Here is a 21,681-nt window from a genome sequence, read left to right as displayed (position 1 = left end):
GGAAATAAGTTTTTGAAAGATTTTAATTATTTTATGAAAATGGACATTATGGGAGACAGCCTTCCCGTAATTCTGAGCTTTCTGGGTAACAGGTTTCTCATATCTCTTATAATAATGCTTAGTTCAATTTTTCAAATTCTTACCTGAGCTCTGAACTCTTTCTCAAACTGTCCGTACGCTGGAGAGGATTTATTTTCCATCCCCTTCTGAAACAATTTGTTTGTGATTTTCATATTCACTTTCACTGTGGCATTAAGTGTGTTTCCTATGGAAAGAAAGAAACAGGGTCATATTTGTCCTAAGGCAAGAAGGATATTGGTAAAAAAAAATAGGCCACATGGTGTCCAACAAGATAGTCATCATTTTTTTATGGGCCAAGCAATGGCCAGGAGTATCCAAAGAACTGGAGTTGGCTGGGTTCTGCTTGGTGGGTTACAAACTGTGTCTGGTGTTCTCCACCGCTGTCTCATTCTCATTCTGCAGCTGAATTAGCACAGCCACAAGCCCTTGCAATCTATTGCCTGTGTACATTCAAAGGGGCAAATGAGGTTCTCATGGGGTGAGTGGTTGACAAAAAGTCCTGTTGGTATAAGCTTATCACTACTTTATAATGTCTACATAATAACTTGAAAATCAGGATAATTAAGCTAAACCCCAAATGCATCCCAACAGCATTAGCCCCCTATCCACCCAGACTTAATATATTTTATACTTATTCCTGTTTTTTGCATCTAAAAGGACTATTGAACATAAATTGAGAACATTCAGGGGGTATTATTGATTATATCAAAACCCATAACTGCTCAATTCAAGCCAGCAGTTTAGGCCATTCATTTTAACCTCTCATCATAGAAACAAAACCTTTGGAGCATTCCTTGGAACAAAGGACAGGTCTAGCATGGGTTGTGTGTCCACTTACCTACATCCAATGTGTCTTTAGCATAGTCACATAAAGTTCCATAAAAATACTTGATGCATATACATTTAGTGCCATCGTCATAACCTCCATTCTTACAGTCTCTTTCTAGTAATAAAAAATTTGACATGTGAATTATGATTCATGCAAAGCAGTTTAACAGTATATAGTCATTTGCTAGGATGCAGGTTGTTAATTCTAAGTTGTTGCTTAATGGGCCTAGTATATACTTATGAAGATTCAAGGATTTGCCAGACACAAAAGGCGGTAGGTGTAGAAATCCCCTGCACGTTTATTGAGTCAGAGATGTAACGTTTCAGGGGCGCGCCCCTTCTTCAGACATACAGAAGTGTTATATCCCTTATGTGATTTGCATAATTACAACCCATATCCCAGTAATTAAGGGAAGTATTCCCCGTGCTTAAACGTTAGGTGTATAATATTGTATCAAATACAATGAATATATAATGCAAAAACATTACAATAAATAGTAGTAAAAATGTTGCCAAAAAAAGTTTTTATGAAAAATTAATCACGCAATTCCATGTGGTATTGTTCTCCATTTGTGCCCACGAAACGTTACATCTTTGACTCAATAAACATGCAGGGGATTTCCCCACTACACCTGCCTTTTGTGTCTGGCAAATCCTTGAATCTTCATATTGTTGGGAGAGGCGCCAACCCCTCCAGCCAGCACAAGGCATTCGCAGATAGGAGAGGAATCGGGGGAAATAGGATCCTTGGTTTTCCTAGTATATCCTTAACCATATGAACTAAATAAAAACTGCCATTCTATGGAACAAAGTATTCAAGCACATTCTTTTGAATAAGCTCATATTTAATAAATGTGTCAGTTCATTATACATTTTTAATAGTCAAATTGTTCGGAATCCTTCAGGATAAAGCCAAACCTCTGTACTAAATAATTCTAAATAATGCCATATAGAATACGTACAAATAATAGAAACAGAAGCATGCAGTACATACGTTCATTTGGGTTATTGGTAGTTGTTGCGGGATGAATAGCTGTAGTAGTTGGTTTTAATGTTGTACTTAGAGCAGTCTGTTCAGGTTTTGGTGAGGTTTGAACTTGATCAGGCTTATCTGAGGTTGACACCTTTTCAGATGAAGTTGCTGCTGTATCAGGCACAGAGGATGTTTTTGCTGTATCAGGCACAGAGGATGTTTCTGCTGGATCAGGCACAGAAGATGTTTCTGCTGGATCAGGCACAGAGGATGTTTTTGTTGGGTCAGACACAGAGGAAGTCTTTGTTGGGTCAGACACAGAGGATGTTTCTGTTGGGTTAGACACAGAGGATGTTTCTGAAGGGTCAGAAACAGAGGATGTTTTTGTTGGGTCCAACACAGAGGAAGTCTTTGTTGGGTCCGAGACAGAGGATGATTCTGTTGGGACAGACACAGAGGATGTTTCTGTTGGGTCAGACACAGAGGAAGTCTCTGTTGGGTCAGACACAGAGGAAGTCTCTGTTGGGTTAGACACAGAGGATGTTTCTGTTGGGTCAGAAACAGAGGATGTTTTTGTTGGGTCCAGCACAGAGGAAGTCTTTGTTGGGTCCGAGACAGAGGATGATTCTGTTGGGACCGACACAGAGGATTTTCCTGTTGGGTCAGACACAGAGGAAGTCTCTGTTGGGTCAGACACAGAGGATGTTTCTGTTGGGTTAGACACAGAGGATGTTTCTGTTGGGTCAGAAACAGAGGATGTTTTTGTTGGGTCCGAAACAGAGGAAGTCTTTGTTGGGTCCGAGACAGAGGATGTTTCTGTTGGGTCAGACACAGAGGATGTCTCTGTTGGGTCAGACACAGAGGATGTTTCTGTTGGGTTAGACACAGAGGATGTTTCTGTTGGGTTAGACACAGAGGATGTTTCTGTTGGGTCAGAAACAGAGGATGTTTTTGTTGGGTCCGACACAGAGGAAGTCTTTGTTGGGTCCGAGACAGAGGATGATTCTGTTGGGACCGACACAGAGGATGTTTCTGTTGGGTCAGACACAGAGGAAGTCTCGGTTGGGTCAGACACAGAGGATGTTTCTGTTGGGTCCGACATAGAGGATGTTTCTGTTGGGGCCAACACAGAGGAAGTTTCTGTTGGATTAGACACAGAGGAAGTCTCTGTTGGTTCAGGCACAGAGGAAGTTTCTGATGGATCAGATACAGATGAAGTCTTCGTTGGATCAGACACAGTGGAAATCTCCGTTGGACCAGACACAGAGGAAGTCTCTGTTGGATCAGACACAGAAGAAGTCTCTGTTGGATCAGACACAGAGGAAGTCTCTGTTGGACCAGACACAGAGGAAGTCTCTGTTGGACCAGACACAGAGGAAGTCTCTGTTGGACCAGACACAGAGTTAGTCTCCGTTGGATCAGACACAGAGGAAGTGTCTGTTGGATCAGACACTGAGGATGTTTCTGTTGGATTAGACACAGAGGATGTTTCCATTGGATCAGACACAGAAGAAGCCTCTGTTGGATTAGACATAGAGGATGTTTCTGTTGGGTCCAACGTAGAGGATGTTTCTGTTGGGTCAGATGCAGAGGATGTCTCTGTTGAATCAGACGCAGAGGATGTTTCTGTTGGGTCAGATGTAGAGGATGTTTCTGTTGGGTCTGACGCAGAGGATGTTTCTGTTGGATCAGATAGAGAGGATGTTTCTGTTGAGTCAGACACAGAGGATGATTCTGTTGTGTCCAGCACAGATGATGTTTCTGTTGGGTCAGATGGAGAGGATGTTTCTGTAAGATCAGGCGCAGAGGATGTTTCTGTTGGATCAGACACAGAGGATGTTTCTGTTGAGACTGACACAGAGGATGTTTCTGTTGAGTCTGACACAGAGGATGTTTCTGTTGGATCAGACACAGAGGATGTTTCTGTTGAGTCTGACACAGAGGATGTTTCTGTTGAGTCTGACACAGAGGATGTTTCTGTTGATTCTGACACAGAGGATGTTTCTGTTGGGTCTGATGCAGAGGATGATTCTGTTGAGTCTGACACAGGAGATGTTTCTGTTGAGTCTGACACAGAGGATGTTTCTGTTGAGTCTGACACAGAGGATGTTTCTGTTGAGTCTGGCACAGAGGATGTTTCTGTTGGGTCTGATGCAGAGGATGTTTCTGTTGAGTCTGACACAGAGGATGTTTCTGTTGAGTCTGACACAGAGGATGTTTCTGTTGGGTCTGATGCAGAGGATGATTCTGTTGAGTCTGACACAGGAGATGTTTCTGTTGAGTCTGACACAGAGGATGTTTCTGTTGAGTCTGACACAGAAGATGTTTCTGTTGGGTCTGATGCAGAGGGGGATTCTGTTGAGTCTGACACAGAGGATGTTTCTGTTGAGTCTGACACAGAAGATGTTTCTGTTGAGTCTGACACAGAAGATGTTTCTGTTGGGTCTGATGCAGAGGATGTTTCTGTTGAGTCTGACACAGAGGATGTTTCTGTTGGGTCTGATGCAGAGGGTGATTCTGTTGAGTCTGACACAGAGGATGTTTCTGTTGAGTCTGACACAGAGGATGTTTCTGTTGGGTCTGATGCAGAGGATGATTCTGTGGTATCAGATGCAGAGGATGTTTCTGTTGGATCAGACGCAGAGGATGTTTCTGTTGAGTCAGACACAGAGAAAGTCTCTGTTGTATCAGACACAGAGGATGGATTCATTGTTGTAGAACAAGCTGTAAGGAAACAAAATAAGTTTTTATTAGATTGTTGATTTAAAGTCAAAGCTTTGTAGGTGAAAGTAGAAATTTGGGGATTTTGTGGAATTCTTTCTCCAGTATACATCACTACAAGTTTCAACATCCCATCTCAGAAATGAAACTTTATCAAATTTTTAACAAAAAAATTAAAGTGTTGTAATGTAATGAAATTATCATGTATTGTTGCCCCGCACTGGTAAAACAGGTTTCCGTCAGAAACACTACTATAGTTCATATAAACAAGCTGCTGTGTAGCAATGGTGGAAATTGAAAAAAAAGACTAAATGGCACAGGTTAAATAGTGGATAACAGATAACACCATTATGTTTTACAGAGCTTATCTGCTGTGTAACCTGAGCCTTTTCTCCTTTGAATGGCTGCCCCCATTGCTACACAGCAGCTTATTTATATACAGCTCATTTACATACAATAGTAGTGTTTCCAAAGTAAACACATCAGTTTTACCAGTGCAGGGCAACATTTCATTATATTTTTATTAATTTAAAACGCTTTAATTTTTTGATGTTACTGTTCATTTAATGTTTAGCTAAGCCTTTATAGAGAACCAGAGCTACCTTTTGCATAGGGAAACTGTGAAGGTATGTTTAAGAGCAACTATCATTATTATTCCTATGTAATTAGTTTTCATTAAGTTCTCCTGCAGTTCTTTGGATATTGAATGATTTATTTGTGAGCTCTGGAATCAAACAATACTCAGACATGCTCTGAGTGCCTGGTGGGTTTCACCTGGTCTGACCAACTGATTCCATAGTATGGGGGTGTTCTTTGCAATAGGAAATAAGGAAGCACAGAAATCTCATTATTTAAGAAAGATTGATTAAACCTCTTTGTGAAAAAGAATGATTAACAATCCATTATACAGGTGTAGCGCTATAGTAAACTGCTTTGTATTTAGCAGTTTTAGCTACTTTCCTTTGTGGGCTGATACCACAGATGAGTTCTCTTTCTCAGGGGCAAGCCCTCGCAACGGGGTGGAGGCAGGGTGTAGTGTAACTGTAACTAGGTGCAATAGCACAATGATGGGCGCCAGTAGTTCTTTAACGGTTGAACATAGAACTGTATTTATTAAACAATAGCACATAGATCATTCAGCACATTCATCCATAATGGAGCATAGAATAACACAGCAGCATAAAGGAAGCATATACTCACAGCACGTATAGGCTGAATCCCCACAGGCTAGGGAATATACAGCAGAGAGTAAGTTGACAGCATGTGAGAGGTATTGCCCAGTTTTCAGGATATCTTCCAGTGGCAGACTAGGGGAACTCCTGACATCCCTATCTCAACACTTTAGTCCTTACTCCGGGTCAGTAATACCCTGGGATCTTAATCCCTCTAATCTCCTAGGCGGAGCCTTAAGATGCTCAACTATTTAGCCTCTCTATCACTCCTAGAGTGATCTATAATTGAATATAGCTGTCTAATTACACGGCCAAGGCGCCTAGGGTCAGCACTACCCATTCCCTTCCAGCCTGCTTGGTTGGGCTAAAGCAGGGATCCCCAACCTTTAGAACCCGTGAGCAACATTCAGAAGTAAAAGGAGATGGGGAGCAACACTAGATGAAAAATGTTCTTGGGGTGCCAAATAAGGGCTGTGCTTGGCCATTTAGTAGCCCCTATGCGGCTTGTCAACCTACATTGAGGCTCTGTTTTGCAGAACATCTGTTTTTATACACCCAAAACTTGCCTGGAATTCAAAAATAAGCCCCTGCTTTGAGGCCACTGGGAGCAACATCCAAGGGATTGAAGAGCAACATGTTGCTCACGAGCTACTGGTTGGGGATCACTGGGCTAAAGCAATGGACCCAGAGCACATGGTTTCTAAACCTTTTATACTCTGGCACAGTGCCATCTGGTGTACACTGTGAGAACTACAGGGGTTACATAAGCACAAGGTCCCCATAAGGACCCACTGAGGCGTCCAAATAACTAGGGATGTGCCTGTCTGTAAAGTGCAAGGGTGTCTAAGATTTTCACATCCCTACACAGGTATGGGATGCGTTATCCAGAAACCCCTTAACATTATACATTATATGGATTTCCAAATTAGGTGTGGGGGTATATAACGAGACATGGGGGCAAATTTAGGGTGGGCTCATGTCTAGGTCATTAGAGGATCTCTTTTGTCTTTATTTTGCTTCCTTGGACATTTGTAATAATAAGTGGCCACTTCAAGCATTTGCACCAACATCTCTAATAAAGACGTATCTATGACCTATATGTACCCGCCCTATTCAAATTGACCTACGCGTACAGTAAGTATGTTAATGAAGTTTCACTAGGAAGTAAGTAACGAAAGTTTGCTTGAAAATTTTTTCGCTGACAATATTGCACTAGGTGAGGTGGAGCCTATTGAGGCGATAATTTGCCCTACAGTGAATTTGCCCCAAGGAGCCATAGACTGGATCAGGTGCAGGTTAGAGTTGGTAAAGGTTGGGCACGGGTTGACAGCCCGGGTTGACAGTTGGTCAACCCACACATCACTAGATGGAAAAACTGAGCAGCAGTGAGCACAACTATAGGGATGTACCTTCAATTAAAATGGTTTTACACACAACTTACTGAGGGGAAAACACAAGTTGTCCTCTGCACTTCCTCCCTACTCCTTAAATGAGCCCTTAGTTCTTAGTATTAGGAGCACTGATAACCTATGTTTTACATAGAAAAATAAATAGACCTGTAGTGAAAATGTGTGAAGCTGGTGCTAATAGAAAGTGCATTTTCTAGCACTTGACCAGCAGGAGAGAAGAGGAGCAGACTTTAAAACCTTTCAGGAGCAGAACAAATACAATATGGGTCAGAGATCTGCTTTGTGTAAGTAACAGGTATTTATGCTTTTGGTTCCCTTCTATTTTAAAGGAACAGTTCCGTATAATTATAAAAACTGGGTAAAAAGATAGTATGTGCAAAATAAACAATGTATCTAATCTAGTTAGTTATCCAAAAATGTAATGTATAAAGGCTGGAGTGACTGGATGTGTAACATAATAGCCAGAACACTACTTCCTGCTTTTCAGCTCTCTAACTCTGAGTTAGTCAGTGACTATAAGGGGGGCCACATGGGACATAACTGTTCAGTGAGTTTGTAATTGATCCTCAGCATTCAGCTCAGATTCAAAAGCAACAGTTATGATCCACATGCCCCCCTGAAGTCACTGATTGGTTACTGCCTGGTAACCAATCAGGGGAAACCAAGAGAGCTGCAAAGCAGGAAGTAGTGTTCTGGCTATTATGTTAGACATCCAGTCACTCCAGCCTTTATACATTACATTTTTGGCTAACTAACTATATTAGAATTTTTTTTTTATTTAGCACAACCTATCTATTTACCCAGTTTTTATTTTTATTATGAACTGTTCCTTTAAAGGCAACAGTGCCCCTAGTTATAACATACCTGAGATATGGCAGGTGGTATGGGTAGTTGATAGCTCTAAGAGGAAGAGAGGAGTTGGCCAGGAATATAAAGAGATAAGTGCAGAGATGTAGTGAGAAGCAAAGGAGTGAAGGGTTTTGACTGCAAAAAGATTTGGTATGCTATCCTTCGCTTAAAGGGGATCTGTCACCCAAAAAAAATAATCAAAATCCTATTATATCACATTAGTCAAGCAAAGTGAACTTTAATTACATTATATAAATTATTTGAATCTTGTTTCCTTCAGTCTGGGAATTTATAATAATAACAAGCTGTAGGAGCCATTTTGTGGACACTGTTATTAAGACAAGTCTTGTATCATCTCAGAATCTTGTTTGTGCACCAGAATGGGGGACCTGATGTCCATTCCCATGTCCTGGCTACACAATTGAATGGTTAAGAGAACTGGGGAATGTGGGGAGAGCAGTGACCACTGGCGTAACTACAGCAGCTGCGGGGGGGCCCGGGGGGAGAGGGGGCCCGGAAAGGATTTTACTGAGGCACCCACAGACCCCGCAATGTGGGGGGCCCGATTCCTGAAGTGCTCCGCGCCGTCTGCTTTGCCTATCTGCAGCCGGCGCATCTCCTGCTACTGGTGAAGGGCTGTGCGTTCTACTGTGGAACGCACGGCCATCTTGGATTTTTTTTTTACGAACCTAGCAGGGCGGGAGGGGATCAGCATAGAGCCTGCCTCTGGTCCTCCTGCACAGCTTGTCTGTGAACTCAAGTACCCGGTGCGCGTCAACTTTTACCGGGAACCCATAATCCTGCCCTGTCCCCACAGCCTGTGCCTGTTCTTCTTGTGCCAAGAACATCCTTGTGCAGACCCCGGACTCAGAGTCCCATGCAGAGCCGGCAGCCTTGGGGGCCCACTCAGTAAGCATCGCCTAGTGCCCCCCTGCAGAGCCAGGTGAGAAGAAGGATGAGTCTCTGCAAGATCTCCACCTGTACCGATCCATGAGCTGGAGAATCACATGTACTGCATGCAATGTAAGATGCCAGTGCCTAGAGAAGGGCAAGCACTCCAGCCATGAGGTCAAGGCTCTGGGGGCCATGTAGAAAAGGCACAAGGTGAGTAGGGGGTGCAACTGGGCTCATGTGTCATTGTTTTTGTAGAAGGTCTCCTTACTGAATATATTTCCATCATCAAATTCTTCATCAGGGGCCCCTAAAAGTGCCTCTGCAGTGGGGCCCCACAAAGTCTAGTTACGCCACTGGCAGTGACATGTAGGAAGTGCTGAATGGAAAGTGAAAGCAATTGTCTGCCCCTCCTCTATGCCTAGGCATAGAGGCGGGGCAGACAATATTTGATTGACAGCTGAGATTTTTAAATGAGTTTACAACAGCTATGAATGCTTTAATAAAAAATAGAAATTGGATTTCATGTGTAATTTGAAAAGGACTTTTATTTTACAGATTTTTGCGTCTCGGTGACAGGTCCACTTTAACAGACAGGCATTGTGTGTCAGTTCCTGCAAATGCTATGTGTTGGAAGCACAACATATGCAATTCAGCAAAGACCAAGAAATAGTCATCTGTACATATCCTTAAAGGGATTGTTCACCTTCCAAACACTTTCTTTCCCATCAGTTGTTTAAAAAATAAAGGCTTTTTTTTAAAAGTCTCCTTCACCTACACCCCTTTGCCATAAGGTCTTCCCCCTGCCATCTGCATGCTACATAGTATACCCATCAAGTTCAACCTGCTGTCCTACCACCAGACCTTTAGCTGGCAGCATTTGTCTAATGCAGAAACCCATAATGACTAATGAATAATAAATCAGATCACTGGTCACCTTATCTTGACTGCAAGATCTATTTACTGACACATGAAACATGGAAAAATGAAAACCATTGAGCCTTTCAATCATCACTGGTAGTGATTGGCGAATTCGCGGCGAATTTGCGCATTTCGCCGCCAGCGAATAAATTCGCAAAACGCCCGCGAAAATTAGCGGCAAAAATTCGCCGGCGTCGAAATATTTTTTTTCGAAAAAACGGACGCAAAAAACGGGCGCCGGCGTCAGAAACGGGCACCGGCGTCAAAAACGAGACGCCGGTGCCGTTTCGTGAATTTTTCGCCGTTTCGCAAATTTCGCGCGAAATTCGCGAATTTTTCGGCAAAGCGAAACGGGCCAAATTCGCCCATCACTAATCACTGGAACTGAAATAAACATGGAATTCACTCTTCATGTTGCAAGTTATCCGTGTGTTCTGGTCATAGTTAATGGTTAGCATTAGTGATGGGCGAATTTGTCCCGCGAAACACAAGTTTTGACACCGGCAACATTTGACACACATTAAGGTCAATGGGCGTTCGGTTGTCACCAGCGTCGGAACTGTCTCCGGCGTCAGAACTGTCGCCGACGTAAAAAAATTTGACGCCAGTCAATTTTTGCTGCAAATTCGTGAATTTATTCACCATCTGCGAAACTTGGAAATTAGCCGCAAATTTGCGCTTGGCGAATAAATTCGCCCATCACTAGTTAGCATTTGCCATTTACATGTTTTTCATTGACCAGATAATCTTTACCTTCCTTTATTCTGAATGTTGTTTTAGCCTTGAATAACTCAATCCTTCCATCATGCCCTATGTCAGTGCTTCCCAACTGTGGGGCTGATATCACTGTGGGGAAGGTCTTGGAGCTGTGGCAACATGGGCTCAAAAAGGACAAGAAACAGAAAGATTGCAATTTCCTATATTAGATACTTCTGAAAGCCAAGCTTGACAGTGACTTAGGAGAGCATGGGTAAAACCCATTTTCTTAAATAGACCCATTGTAAGCAGCAGTCCTGCCCTGCTTTATGGCAGCTGAGATTCTAGCTATCTGTATAACAGAACATTCTGTCCCAGTGGCTATCTGATCCCCATTGTAAGCAGCAGTCCTGTCCTGCTTTATGGCAGCTGAGATTCTAGCTATCTGTATAACAGAGCATTCTGTCCCAGTGACTGCACAGATCCTATCTGATCCCCATTGTAAGCAGCAGTCCTGTCCTGCTTTATGGCAGCTGAGATTCTAGCTATCTGTATAACAGAGCATTCTGTCCCAGTGACTGCACAGATCCTATCTGATCCCCATTGTAAGCAGCAGTCCTGTCCTTCTTCTTTATGGCAGCTGAAATTCTAGCTATTTGTATAACAGAACATTCTGTCCCAGTGGCTGCACAGATCCTATCTGATCCCCATTGTAAGCAGCAGTCCTGTCCTGCTTTATGGCAGCTGAGATTCTAGCTATCTGTATAACAGAACATTCTGTCCCAGTGGCTGCACAGATCCTATCTGATCCCCAGTGTAAGCAGCAGTCCTGTCCTGCTTTATGGCAGCTGAGATTCTAGCTATCTGTATAACAGCATTCTGTCCCAGTGGCTGCACAGATCCTATCTGATCCCCGTAGGGAGCAGACGTGTTTGGAGAGAGCTGGTGATTTTGAGAGAGAACTTGTGATTTTGACTTACCCAGGCCCTTCTGGGTCTGGGGAGGTTGATTTCTCAGCTGTTTTTGCGGCTTTATAGCCTTTACTTTTAATTTTTGTTTTTGATTTATTTATTTATTTTTGGAAATGGGTAAGAAGTTGCCCCCAACAGAGGAAGCAGGGGCAATGAATACCCGAGCAAGGCTGGGATCCAGCAGGCGAGCAGTGAGCCAGAAAGCTGTAGTTGGTGCAGAAAAGAAAATGGCTGCTACTGTAAAGAAAGTGAACAAGAAAGGGAACGTTTTGCCAAAGGAGGAGGTGGTGGAAGAGGTGTCTGTGGAGAGTGAGGAGGAAGAAAAGCTGGATGAGGTCCCTGAGTCAAGTCTGTCTGGGTTTGCGGCATCTGAGCCCCCTGTGCAACATGTTGCGGAACTACAAGTCTCAACATCTGGAGCTTCAGCAAAGGTTGGTGAATCCCAAGCTACCTGTGTCCCAGAGAGCACCCCCCAAGGAACAAGCAGGTCCCCCATAGCTATGGAGGAGGAAAGTCCTGTGGCCAGCGCAGCCTGGAGCCCCTGATCTGGTACTTGCATCAGTCAGGGAGCAGAGGGGAGCGGTGCTTTGCCTGGGGAAATGGAAGGTACAAGCGGCTGTACTGACACACAAGCAGCTGCTGCTATGGACAGTGACCCCCAGCTGAGGGAGAAAGCAGGTACCAGCTGCATTGCAGTAATGGAGGCCGGCCATGTGCTTGGGAAGGAGGACGCCATTTTGGAAGCAGAGACAGGCTTGTGCACAGCAAAGGGGAAGCTCCGCCCACCCAGTGAAAGCTGCAGAGAGTCCAGCAGAGACAGTAAGAAAGGAAAGATTCCAGCAAAGAATCAGGGAACCCCCCCCACAAATGGCACCGACTGCTGCTGCTGCTTCAGCAGAGGGAGGAATGGAGGCAAGCATGGACTGTGGCTACCTGGCAGAGACTGTGGCTTTACAGGTGTTGGAGGAGAAATCTGCAGGTAACAAACAAACTGACTTTTCCTTAATTGCCTGTGTGGGGGAGGGGGTTTCCACTAATGAGACTGTTGCTGCTACAGACTGTGTCTCTAAAGACTTTTCTGGGGTCTCCACCTTTAAAGACTCTGTAAATCAGGAGGCAATTGCTAAAGCTCTAAAGACTATGGAGTTTTTGCAGCAGAGGAAAAAAGAACTAAATAATGTGATTGCAAAAGAACTTAGTTTGGCTGCCAAAGTGACTGGAGAGTTAAGAGGGCAGAGAATAAGAAAGACTGCGATGTACAATAAAGAATTGGAGGAACTGGAGGAAGAAATTAAAAAGACTTTCCTTATAATTAAACCATGGGAAGAGATTTATAAGAACCGGGAAAGGTTTGAGCAGATGGAAAAAGGGAAACGTTTTTCTTCTAATGTTTCCTCTAATGTCTCTGCTAATGTTGTTGTGCAGCCAGAGTGTGTGAGTGTGAGTGCTGGTGTGAGTGCAGGTGTGAGTGGGGCAAGTGGTGAGAGAGAGACTGTGAGTGAAGGGGTACAGGGGGGTGAGAGTGCTGGTGTGGGGGGGATGGGAGAGGGGACTGTGGGGGGCAGTAAGGCTGCTCCAGAGGTTGGGCAAGAGAGAAGCCAAGCACCTGTGAATGTGTGGGAAAGGAGGAAGCTGTTTGCTAACTCATCTGGGCTAAATAGATCCTTTGATGGGCCGGTGTTTAAAAGGCGCAATGTGGTGAGAATTAAATGGGAGGGGGAGCAAGACAAATTCCCAGGTTGGAGATATGTGGCACGTAACCTGGTGAAAGAGTCTATGGGTTTCACTACTAATGATGTCAATGCTTTTCTTGATATTTCTGTTACTGAATATGATCTCAGCTTTAAATTGTCCCAGGGGATGGAGAGGTTTTGGGCTCTTTATGACCAAAAGAAAAACACAAAAGAGTGGGAAAATTTTAAGGCAATCCCAATCTCACGTCCTGAAACCAAAAATGTAACCATAATTTTCAAACATGAATCAGTCCCCCCTGAGGATATCCTTGTTTGGTTAAAGAGACAATGCACAGTACTAACCCCTCTCAACAAGATCTATAATGAGGAAGGTTTTTGGGCAGGAGGATGGAAAGCCCAAGTGAAACTAGAGGTTCATTACAATGTCCCCAAGCACCTCCCTAACTCATTTTTCATAGGAAGAGAACGGGGGGTTTGTTTTTACCCAGGCCAACCTCGCCAATGCTTTAAGTGTGGTTCAAACAGACACTTGGCCATTAACTGTGAAACCAAGGTGTGTGCTCTGTGTGGTGCTAAAGGCCATACCAGCAAGGAATGTAATGAGGTCAGGTGCAACCTATGTAATGCTCTGGGTCAGACACACAGGGACTGCCCTAATGCTTGGCATAACATTGTCAGAGATTGCCCTAATTTGGAGTGGGAATTTCAGGAGGAGGAGGAGCGGGAGGAGGGGAGGGAGCATGAAGAAGAAATGGAGTTGGAGACCAGGGTGGAAGGAGTAGTGGAGCCTGCAGTCCCTCAGGAAACTAGGAGGAAGGAAAGGAAGGAGAAAGGGACAGAGAAGGAGGACTGGACTGTGGTAGGAGCAAAGGGGAATAAACAACAGGGAAAGATGGTTGTTAAGGCAGGTGTGAGCACATCAAACAGATTTACCCTCCCAGGTGGGAAGAGTTGGGGGGAGATGGCAGAGGAGGAGGAGGAAGAAAGGCAGATAGAGAAGGAAGAAAGGGACAGAGAGGAGAAGAAAAAGAAAAGGCAAAAAACAAAAGAAGGAAGAATATCCCCAGAACCCGATGCAGGCCAGACTCCAAGAATCGCAGATGTTCTAGAAGTTACTGGGGAAGAGCAGGGGAAAAAGAGGAAGGAGAGAGACTCTGGGGAAGGAGGTTCCTTTGAGGAGGAGTTTCTGGTTTTTGTAGAAGGGGATGAATCTCAGGGGATGCAAGTTAAGAGATGTGGGGAAGGAGGGGAAGAGTCTTCAGCAAAACTCCCTAAAACATGATGGGTTCCCCAATTTCTTTTTTTATCCTTAATATGTGAAGCATTAGGTCTCCCAAGGCACGATTGGTAGCATTTGAGTTTTTATTTTCCTTGGTGGTAGATATCATTTTTGTTCAGGAGACTCGCCTAACTAATAGATATGACATCTACAATGCAAAGAGAGACTGGCAGAAAGGGCCCTCATTTTGGTCCATAGCAGAGGAACAGGCGGGAGGAGTGGGGATTCTGTTTAATGTTGACAGGCACATTGAAGTTAAGAGGTTGGTGGAGGTTAAAATGGGCAGGTGTTTGTTACTTGATATTAAGATAGAAGGGGAAGATCTAAGATTAATTAAAATGTATGGGCCCCAATCAGTGGTGGAGAGGAAGGAACTCATAAGAGAAATGAGACAATATTTGCACACCTCAATGCCAGTCATCCTAGCTGGGGATTTCAACCAAGTGACAGGGCCAGGGGATAGATCTGGTATGTATAGGAAATATGAGGGTGCATTTCTCAATGAGGTGGTTCGAACAGCAGGGTTGGTGGATGTGGCTACTGAAGGGGGTAGGAAGGCCAAGCACACGTATTTTTGTGGCTCCCGCAGTAGCAGAATTGATCAGATTTATATTAAAGCTGGTGCTCCTTTTTCAGGGGTTAAGGAGATTGAGGTGGGGTTTTCTGATCACTTGGTTCTTTTCTTTGAATATGGGGTATCAGATAGTCTGGGGGTTGGTAAAGGTCTGTGAAGGTTAGGTTCAGAAATACTAAAGGATGAGGAACAAAAACCCTTTTGCGAGTTTGTTGTACAAAATATTCTGTCAAAAATGATTTTTTATGATTCACCAACACAGTGGTGGGAAGAGGCCAAGAGGTCATTTCGGCTTCCTTCAAGTCCCTATCTGTTAAAAGGGAGGGAAATAGACAATGGCAGTACCAGTCCTTGAGAAAGAAGCTGGAGTCCTATATTTCGGATGGGGTGGTGCGGGAAAAAGTTACCCAGTTAAAGAACCAAATGAAGCAGTATCAGTACAACCGCCACAGGTCACTGGTTCTTGAGAGGGATTCTGGGACAAAAATTTCCCCAGATCCTTTTAGGAACTGTAAAGAGTCAGTTAAAAGGAAACTGCTGAGGGGTCTCATTGACTTCCAGGGTAAATACTGGAGGTTGTGAGATCCTACTATGCAGCTTTGAGAGAACTTTGGAGAGGGAAAGGATGAAAGCTTTCTTAGAGACGACCCCAGGGCCTGACACAAATAATTTGGATTTTTCCCCTTGACAGCTAAAATCACAGAGGAGGAGGTAAAGTAGGAGATAGAGAGTCTGCATAATAAGAAAGCTCCAGGTCCGGATGGCTTAACATCAGAATTCTATAAGACCTTTAAAGATCTGTTAGCTCCGGCACTTGTTGAGGTGTTTAACAATTGTTTAGAGGAAGATGACCTCCCGCCATCTATGCAGTTTTCCTCTTTGATTTTGTTGTCAAAAGGTAAGGACGAGAAGCATATTGAGAACTGGAGGCCGATTGCCCTGCTCAATACAGATAGAAAGATTCTTGCAAAGGTTATTTTTTTTTCGTTTAAATTTATTTTCAAGCACTTTATTGTCCGACTGTCAGTTCTGCACGGTGAAGGGGCAGAGCATTTTTGGAGCTGTCTTTACCATTAGAGAGGCTCTGGAATTATGCAAAGCTCATAGGTGGGGGAAATACTTTCTGTGTTTAGATCAGTCAAAAGCCTTTGATAGGGTGAATCACCAGTACCTATGGGCTGTTTTGTCTAAATACGGTATCCCGGGTCAGTTCATTAGTTGGATAAAAGTTTTGTACAAAGGGGCGAGAAGCTTCCCACTAATTAACGGTTGGCAGGGTGAAGACTTCCAGGTTGGGGCAGGAGTAAGACAGGGGTGCCCTCTGAGTCCTTTGCTATATGCGTTTGCGTTAGATCCATTTCTTAGGTCACTGCAGGGAGGTAACTTAGAGGGTATCTGTGCACCCAGTGGTCAGCGCCTGAGGTTGGTGGCCTATGCAGATGATGTGACAGTGGTTATCTCAAAGCCTGAAGAGGTGGAGAGAGTCTCCTGTTGCATCAGAAGTTACTCAGAGGCCTCAGGATCTCTGGTCAATAGTGAAAAGTCGGAAGCTTTGTGGAGTTTGAAGGATGAGCCCAGTTTTGAGTTAAGAACCTTCCCTGTTGCCTCCTCTCAAGTAAAAATACTAGGGGTTAAATTTGGGAGGGAAGATAATGCCAGGCTAAATTGGGAAGAGAAGTTGGATACCGGTTTGGCAAAAGTTCAGCGTTGGAAAGGGTGGAAGCTGACCTATAGGGAAAGAGTTAACCTTATCAAGACTTTTCTGATCCCGTTGTTTTTGTATGTGTCCTGTGTGTTCCCTTTGCAAGAATCTTTCAATGCTCGAGTCTATAGCTTATTCTTCCAGATGATCTGGGGGATAGGCTAAACCCAGTCAAAAGAGGGATAACGTTCCTGCAGAGGAAAGAGGGAGGTTTGGGGATGGTCTGTCCTGTGACCTTCTTTGGTGTCATGTTCCTAAAGTTTAACTTTGGGGGTTTGACTCAAGGAACAAGCTCCCTGTGGGAAAGTTGTATCAGGTCTTGGGCATCGTCTTTTATCATGGACTGGCTGCAGGGCGCTAGGGCGAAAGAGGTCCGTGTAAGACAGAGCTATTTCCCACCACACATTGCCCATGCCCTTAAGCTGATTAAGAGGTGGGACATTGGGGCAGCAGAAATAACATCAACCCCAAGGAAGCAAATCTATGCCAGGGTACTGACATCCTTCTTTACTGTCCCACTGGCTATAAGAGACTGTACCAGCAAAACCCTGGAGGACATACTAAAGTATTTAAACAGCGTGAGACTCCCCCCAAAACTGTTTGATAACTCCTGGCTGACACTGCAGGGCAAGTTGTATGTGCGGGGCCACATGAAATATCTGAGTCATGTAAGAAAAGAGTGTCCCTGGGGGTGTGGGGTGGAGGAGAGTCAAGAGCACTTTTTGGTGGATTGTTCGGTGTCAAACAGTTTATATGAGGGTGTACTGAAGGTGTTGGGTATTTATAATATATGTGCTAATGACTATGCAGAAAGAGCCTATGGGATCATGAATAGGAAGCACTGCTATAACCAAGAGACTGTATTTATTATACTGTCAGTCATATATATCATCTGTGGTCTATTCAATGTATGAAAACATTTGGGAAAGACAGCTGAGATTCTAGCTATCTGTATAACAGAACATTCTGTCCCAGTGGCTGCACAGATCCTATCTGATCCCCATTGTAAGCAGCAGTCCTGTCATCATCATCATCATCATTTATTTATATAGCGCTGTCAAGATACGCAGTGCTTTACTGCAGTTATAGCAAACAGGGAATAAATGGTGGCTAACAGACAAGGATTACAGAGTACAATGGGGTTTACAAACTAAAAGGTTAGGGTACAATTGAGACATTAGGATTATATAAACACTTTGTCATTTTTGATACAGCAATGATTAATTAAGGTACAACGAATAGGCCTCTTTAAACAGATGGGTCTTTAAAGAGCGCTTGAAAGTTTGGAAGGAAGGAGAAAGTCTGACAGCTTGTGGCAGAGAGTTCCAGAGAAAAGCAGAAGCCCGAGAGAAGTCTTGTAGACGAGAATGGGCAGAAGTGACCAGAGGAGAAGTGAGGCGAAGATCAGAAGCAGAGCGTAGGTTTCGTGAAGGAGTGTATTTGGAGATTAGAGATGAAATATAGGGAGGGGTTTCATTATTAAGGGCCTTGAATGTGAGTGTAAGTAATTTGAATTTGATTCTAGAAGAGATTGGGAGCCAGTGAAGGGACATACAAATGGGAGCAGCTGATGTTGAGCGGCGAGCTAGATGAATGAGTCTAGCGGCCGCGTTTAGAACAGATTGGAGTTGTGAAAGGTGACTTGTTGGAATACCTGTGAGGAGTAAGTTGCAGTAATCAAGGCGGGAGATGATGAGAGACTGAATCAGTGTTTTAGTTGATTCTGAACTGAGATAGGGTCGTATTTGACAAATGTTGCGCAGTTGAATATGGCAAGATTTTGCAAGTGTTTGAATGTGTGGTGAAAAAGACAGATGAGAGTCTAAGATAACTCCTAGGCAGCGTGCCTGTGTGGTGGAATGAAAGGTGGTGTTGTTTACGGTGAGTGATATCTGAGGGACAGGGGAAGATCTTGGAGGAAATATAATGAGTTCTGTTTTAGAAAGGTTCAGTTTCAGGTGGCGCTGTGACATCCAGGAGGAGACAGCAGAGAGACAGTCTGTGACTTGGGAAAGGACAGAATTAGAAAGATCAGGAGTAGACAAGTAGAGTTGGGTGTCATCAGCATAAAGGTGATACTGAAGTCCAAATGACTGAATGAGTTTTCCTAGTGAAGTTGTATAGAGCGAGAACAGCAGGGGGCCAAGAACAGAGCCTTGAGGAACTCCAACAGAGAGTGGGAAAGTAGTAGAAGTAGAGTTAGAGAAGGAAACTTTAAAGGAGCGGTCAGACAGATAAGATGTAAACCATGAAAGAGCAGTGTCCCGAGTGTAGAATGTCAAGGAGGAGTGTGTGGTCAACTGTGTCAAAGGCTGCAGAGAGATCTAGTAGAATTAGAATGGAATAATGACCTTTAGACTTTGCCAATAGAAGATCATTGGTTACTTTGGTGAGGGCAGTTTCAGTCGAGTGTGATGGGCGGAAGCCTGATTGCAAGGGGTCGAGGAGGGAGTTGTGAGTGAGATGCTGGATCAGGCGTTTATAAACAAGCCTTTCTAGTAATTTGGAGGCGAATGGAAGAAGGGAGACTGGTCGATAGTTAGTGGGAGAGCTGGGATCAAGGGAAGGTTTTTTGAGGATAGGAGTGATTAGTGCTTGTTTGTATAATGATGGAAAGGTACCAGTAGAGAGTGAAAGATTGAATAGGTGGGTAAGTGCAGGAGAGAGTGTATCAGAGATTGGGTGGAGAAGGCGAGAGGGTATGGGGTCAAGGGAGCAGGTGGTGGGTTTTGAGCTGGCTAGAAGTTTGCTGACTTCCTCTAGAGTTGCAGGGGTGAAGGAGTGCAAAGTAGATGTGAGTGGACTGCACGTTGGTCTGAGATTGTTGTCGGACGGTATGCTCAGCCTAATGAGATCGATTTTTTCATTAAAGAAATGAGCAAGGTCTTGGGCAGTAACATTAATAGGTGGAGGAGGTGGAGGGGGGCATAGGAGTGAGTTAAATGTGGCAAACAGCTGCTGTGGTTTGGAGGATATAGTAGATATTAGATAAGAGAAGTATTGTTCTTTGGCTAATGATAGAGCTCGGTTATAGCAAGAGAGCATGAATTTGAAGTGGATGAAATCAGGATCAGTTCGTGACTTTCTCCATCGTCGCTCAGCTGATCTACTACATCTTCTGAGGTACCGTGTTACACTAGTGTGCCAGGGTTGGGGTTTAGCTGGCCGGCTGTGACGGGTGGTAGAAGGTGCAAGGGAGTCAAGTGCTGTTGAAAGGGCATCGTTGTAGAGAGAAGCTGCCATATTGGGACAGGAGAGAGTATTAATATGAGATATGGATTGTGCTGATACTGTTGATAATTGTTGTGGTTCAAAAGCATTAAGGTTTCTGTATGTATGGGTAGAGAGAGATGGTTGTGAAGGTGCAGGTGAAAGCAGTATCTGAAAGGAGAGTAGATGATGGTCAGACAGAGGGTAGGGAGAGTTTATTAAGTTGGATGGGCAGCATGAGTGGCAGAATATAAGGTCAAGAGCATGACCCTCGATGTGGGTCCTGTCCTGCTTTATGGCAGCTGAGATTCTAGCTATCTGTATAACAGAGCATTCTGTCCCAGTGGCTGCACAGATCCTATCTGATCCCCATTGTAAGCAGCAGTCCTGTCCTGCTTTATGGCAGCTGAGATTCTAGCTATCCGTATAACAGAACATTCTGTCCCAGTGGCTGCACAGATCCTATCTGATCCCCATTGTAAGCAGCAGTCCTGTCCTGCTTTATGGCAGCTGAGATTCTAGCTATCTGTATAACAGAGCATTCTGTCCCAGTGGCTGCACAGATCATATCTGATCCCCATTGTAAGCAGCAGTCCTGTCCTGCTTTATGGCAGCTGAGATTAAAACAGAGCATTCTGTTCCAGTGGCTGCACAGATCCTATCTGATCCCCATTGTAAGCAGCAGTCCTGTCCTGCTTTATGGCAGCTGAGATTCTAGCTATCTGTATAACAGAGCATTCTGTCCCAGTGGCTGCACAGATCTTATCTGATCCCCATTGTAAGCAGTAGTCCTGTCCTGCTTTATGGCAGCTGAGATTCTAGCTATCTGTATAACAGAGCATTCTGTCCCAGTGGCTGCACAGATCCTATCTAATCCCCATTGTAAGCAGCAGTCCTGTCCTGCTTTATGGCAGCTGAGATTCTAGCTATCTGTATAACAGAACATTCTGTCCCAGTGGCTGCACAGATCTTATCTGATCCCCATTGTAAGCAGTAGTCCTGTCCTGCTTTATGGCAGCTGATATTCTAGCTATCTGTATAACAGAGCATTCTGTCACATGGATACCTATTACTCACACTCTTGCATTAGTCAAATAACTGATATAAGAATGCTAAGGAAGTCGAAGGCAACAGCTTAAAATATGTTTAATGTATTTAATATCACTTTGCTATCTAGCACCAGTTAGAAGTGTACAAATTGTAATGATAGGATCACTTTAATGACTGAGATATCGGTGAGAATAAACAAGGCTAAATTGATAATCTGATAATACTGATTTAATCTTGAACTGAACACCTACAGTAGAATAATGATAAAGCGATGAAGTAATAAGCCAGGTTACTGCATATATATACATCCACTGTTGAACTGCAGGTTATTGATACCAGTTTTCCAAATGGATTTAGAAAATAATAATTAATGAAAATAAAAAATGATGGAATTAAACCATAGAATGTTTGAAATTGCTCTTGCACTGTTGTCTGCTACATTCGCTAATATAATACTATAAAATGTAGCCAGTTCCATCAACACAATCAGTTCATTTATGGCTCTTGGCAACTGAATATCCCAAATCTCTGACTCATGAGTCTGAGACTCACAGCAGGAGTGAGTTGACTGCTTCTGGAAAAATGTTTGGTTGAATTTTATATCTCAAAAATACAGGTACAGGAACAGGTAGGTGACAATACAGTTTGATATTTTTTTTT

General features: G+C 43.8%; 1 protein-coding gene across 1 annotated transcript; it reads right to left on the bottom strand.

The window, feature by feature from the left end:
- Positions 1 to 131: 131 nt before the first annotated feature.
- On the bottom strand, positions 132 to 4,592 carry LOC121401291 (serine-rich adhesin for platelets-like). The gene is made up of 3 exons (XM_041585644.1): positions 1,904 to 4,592; positions 920 to 1,024; positions 132 to 265 (listed from the first exon to the last, which is right to left on the bottom strand). The coding sequence occupies exons 1-3, from the start codon at positions 4,590 to 4,592 to the stop codon at positions 132 to 134; spliced, it is 2,928 nt and encodes a 975-aa protein (XP_041441578.1).
- Positions 4,593 to 21,681: the final 17,089 nt, after the last annotated feature.

The sequence above is a fragment of the Xenopus laevis genome, chromosome 3L (genome assembly GCF_017654675.1).
Source record: "Xenopus laevis strain J_2021 chromosome 3L, Xenopus_laevis_v10.1, whole genome shotgun sequence".
Lineage (NCBI taxonomy): Eukaryota > Metazoa > Chordata > Amphibia > Anura > Pipidae > Xenopus > Xenopus laevis.
Note: the sequence above shows the minus strand (reverse complement) of the source record. Positions and strands in the feature narration are given on the sequence as shown.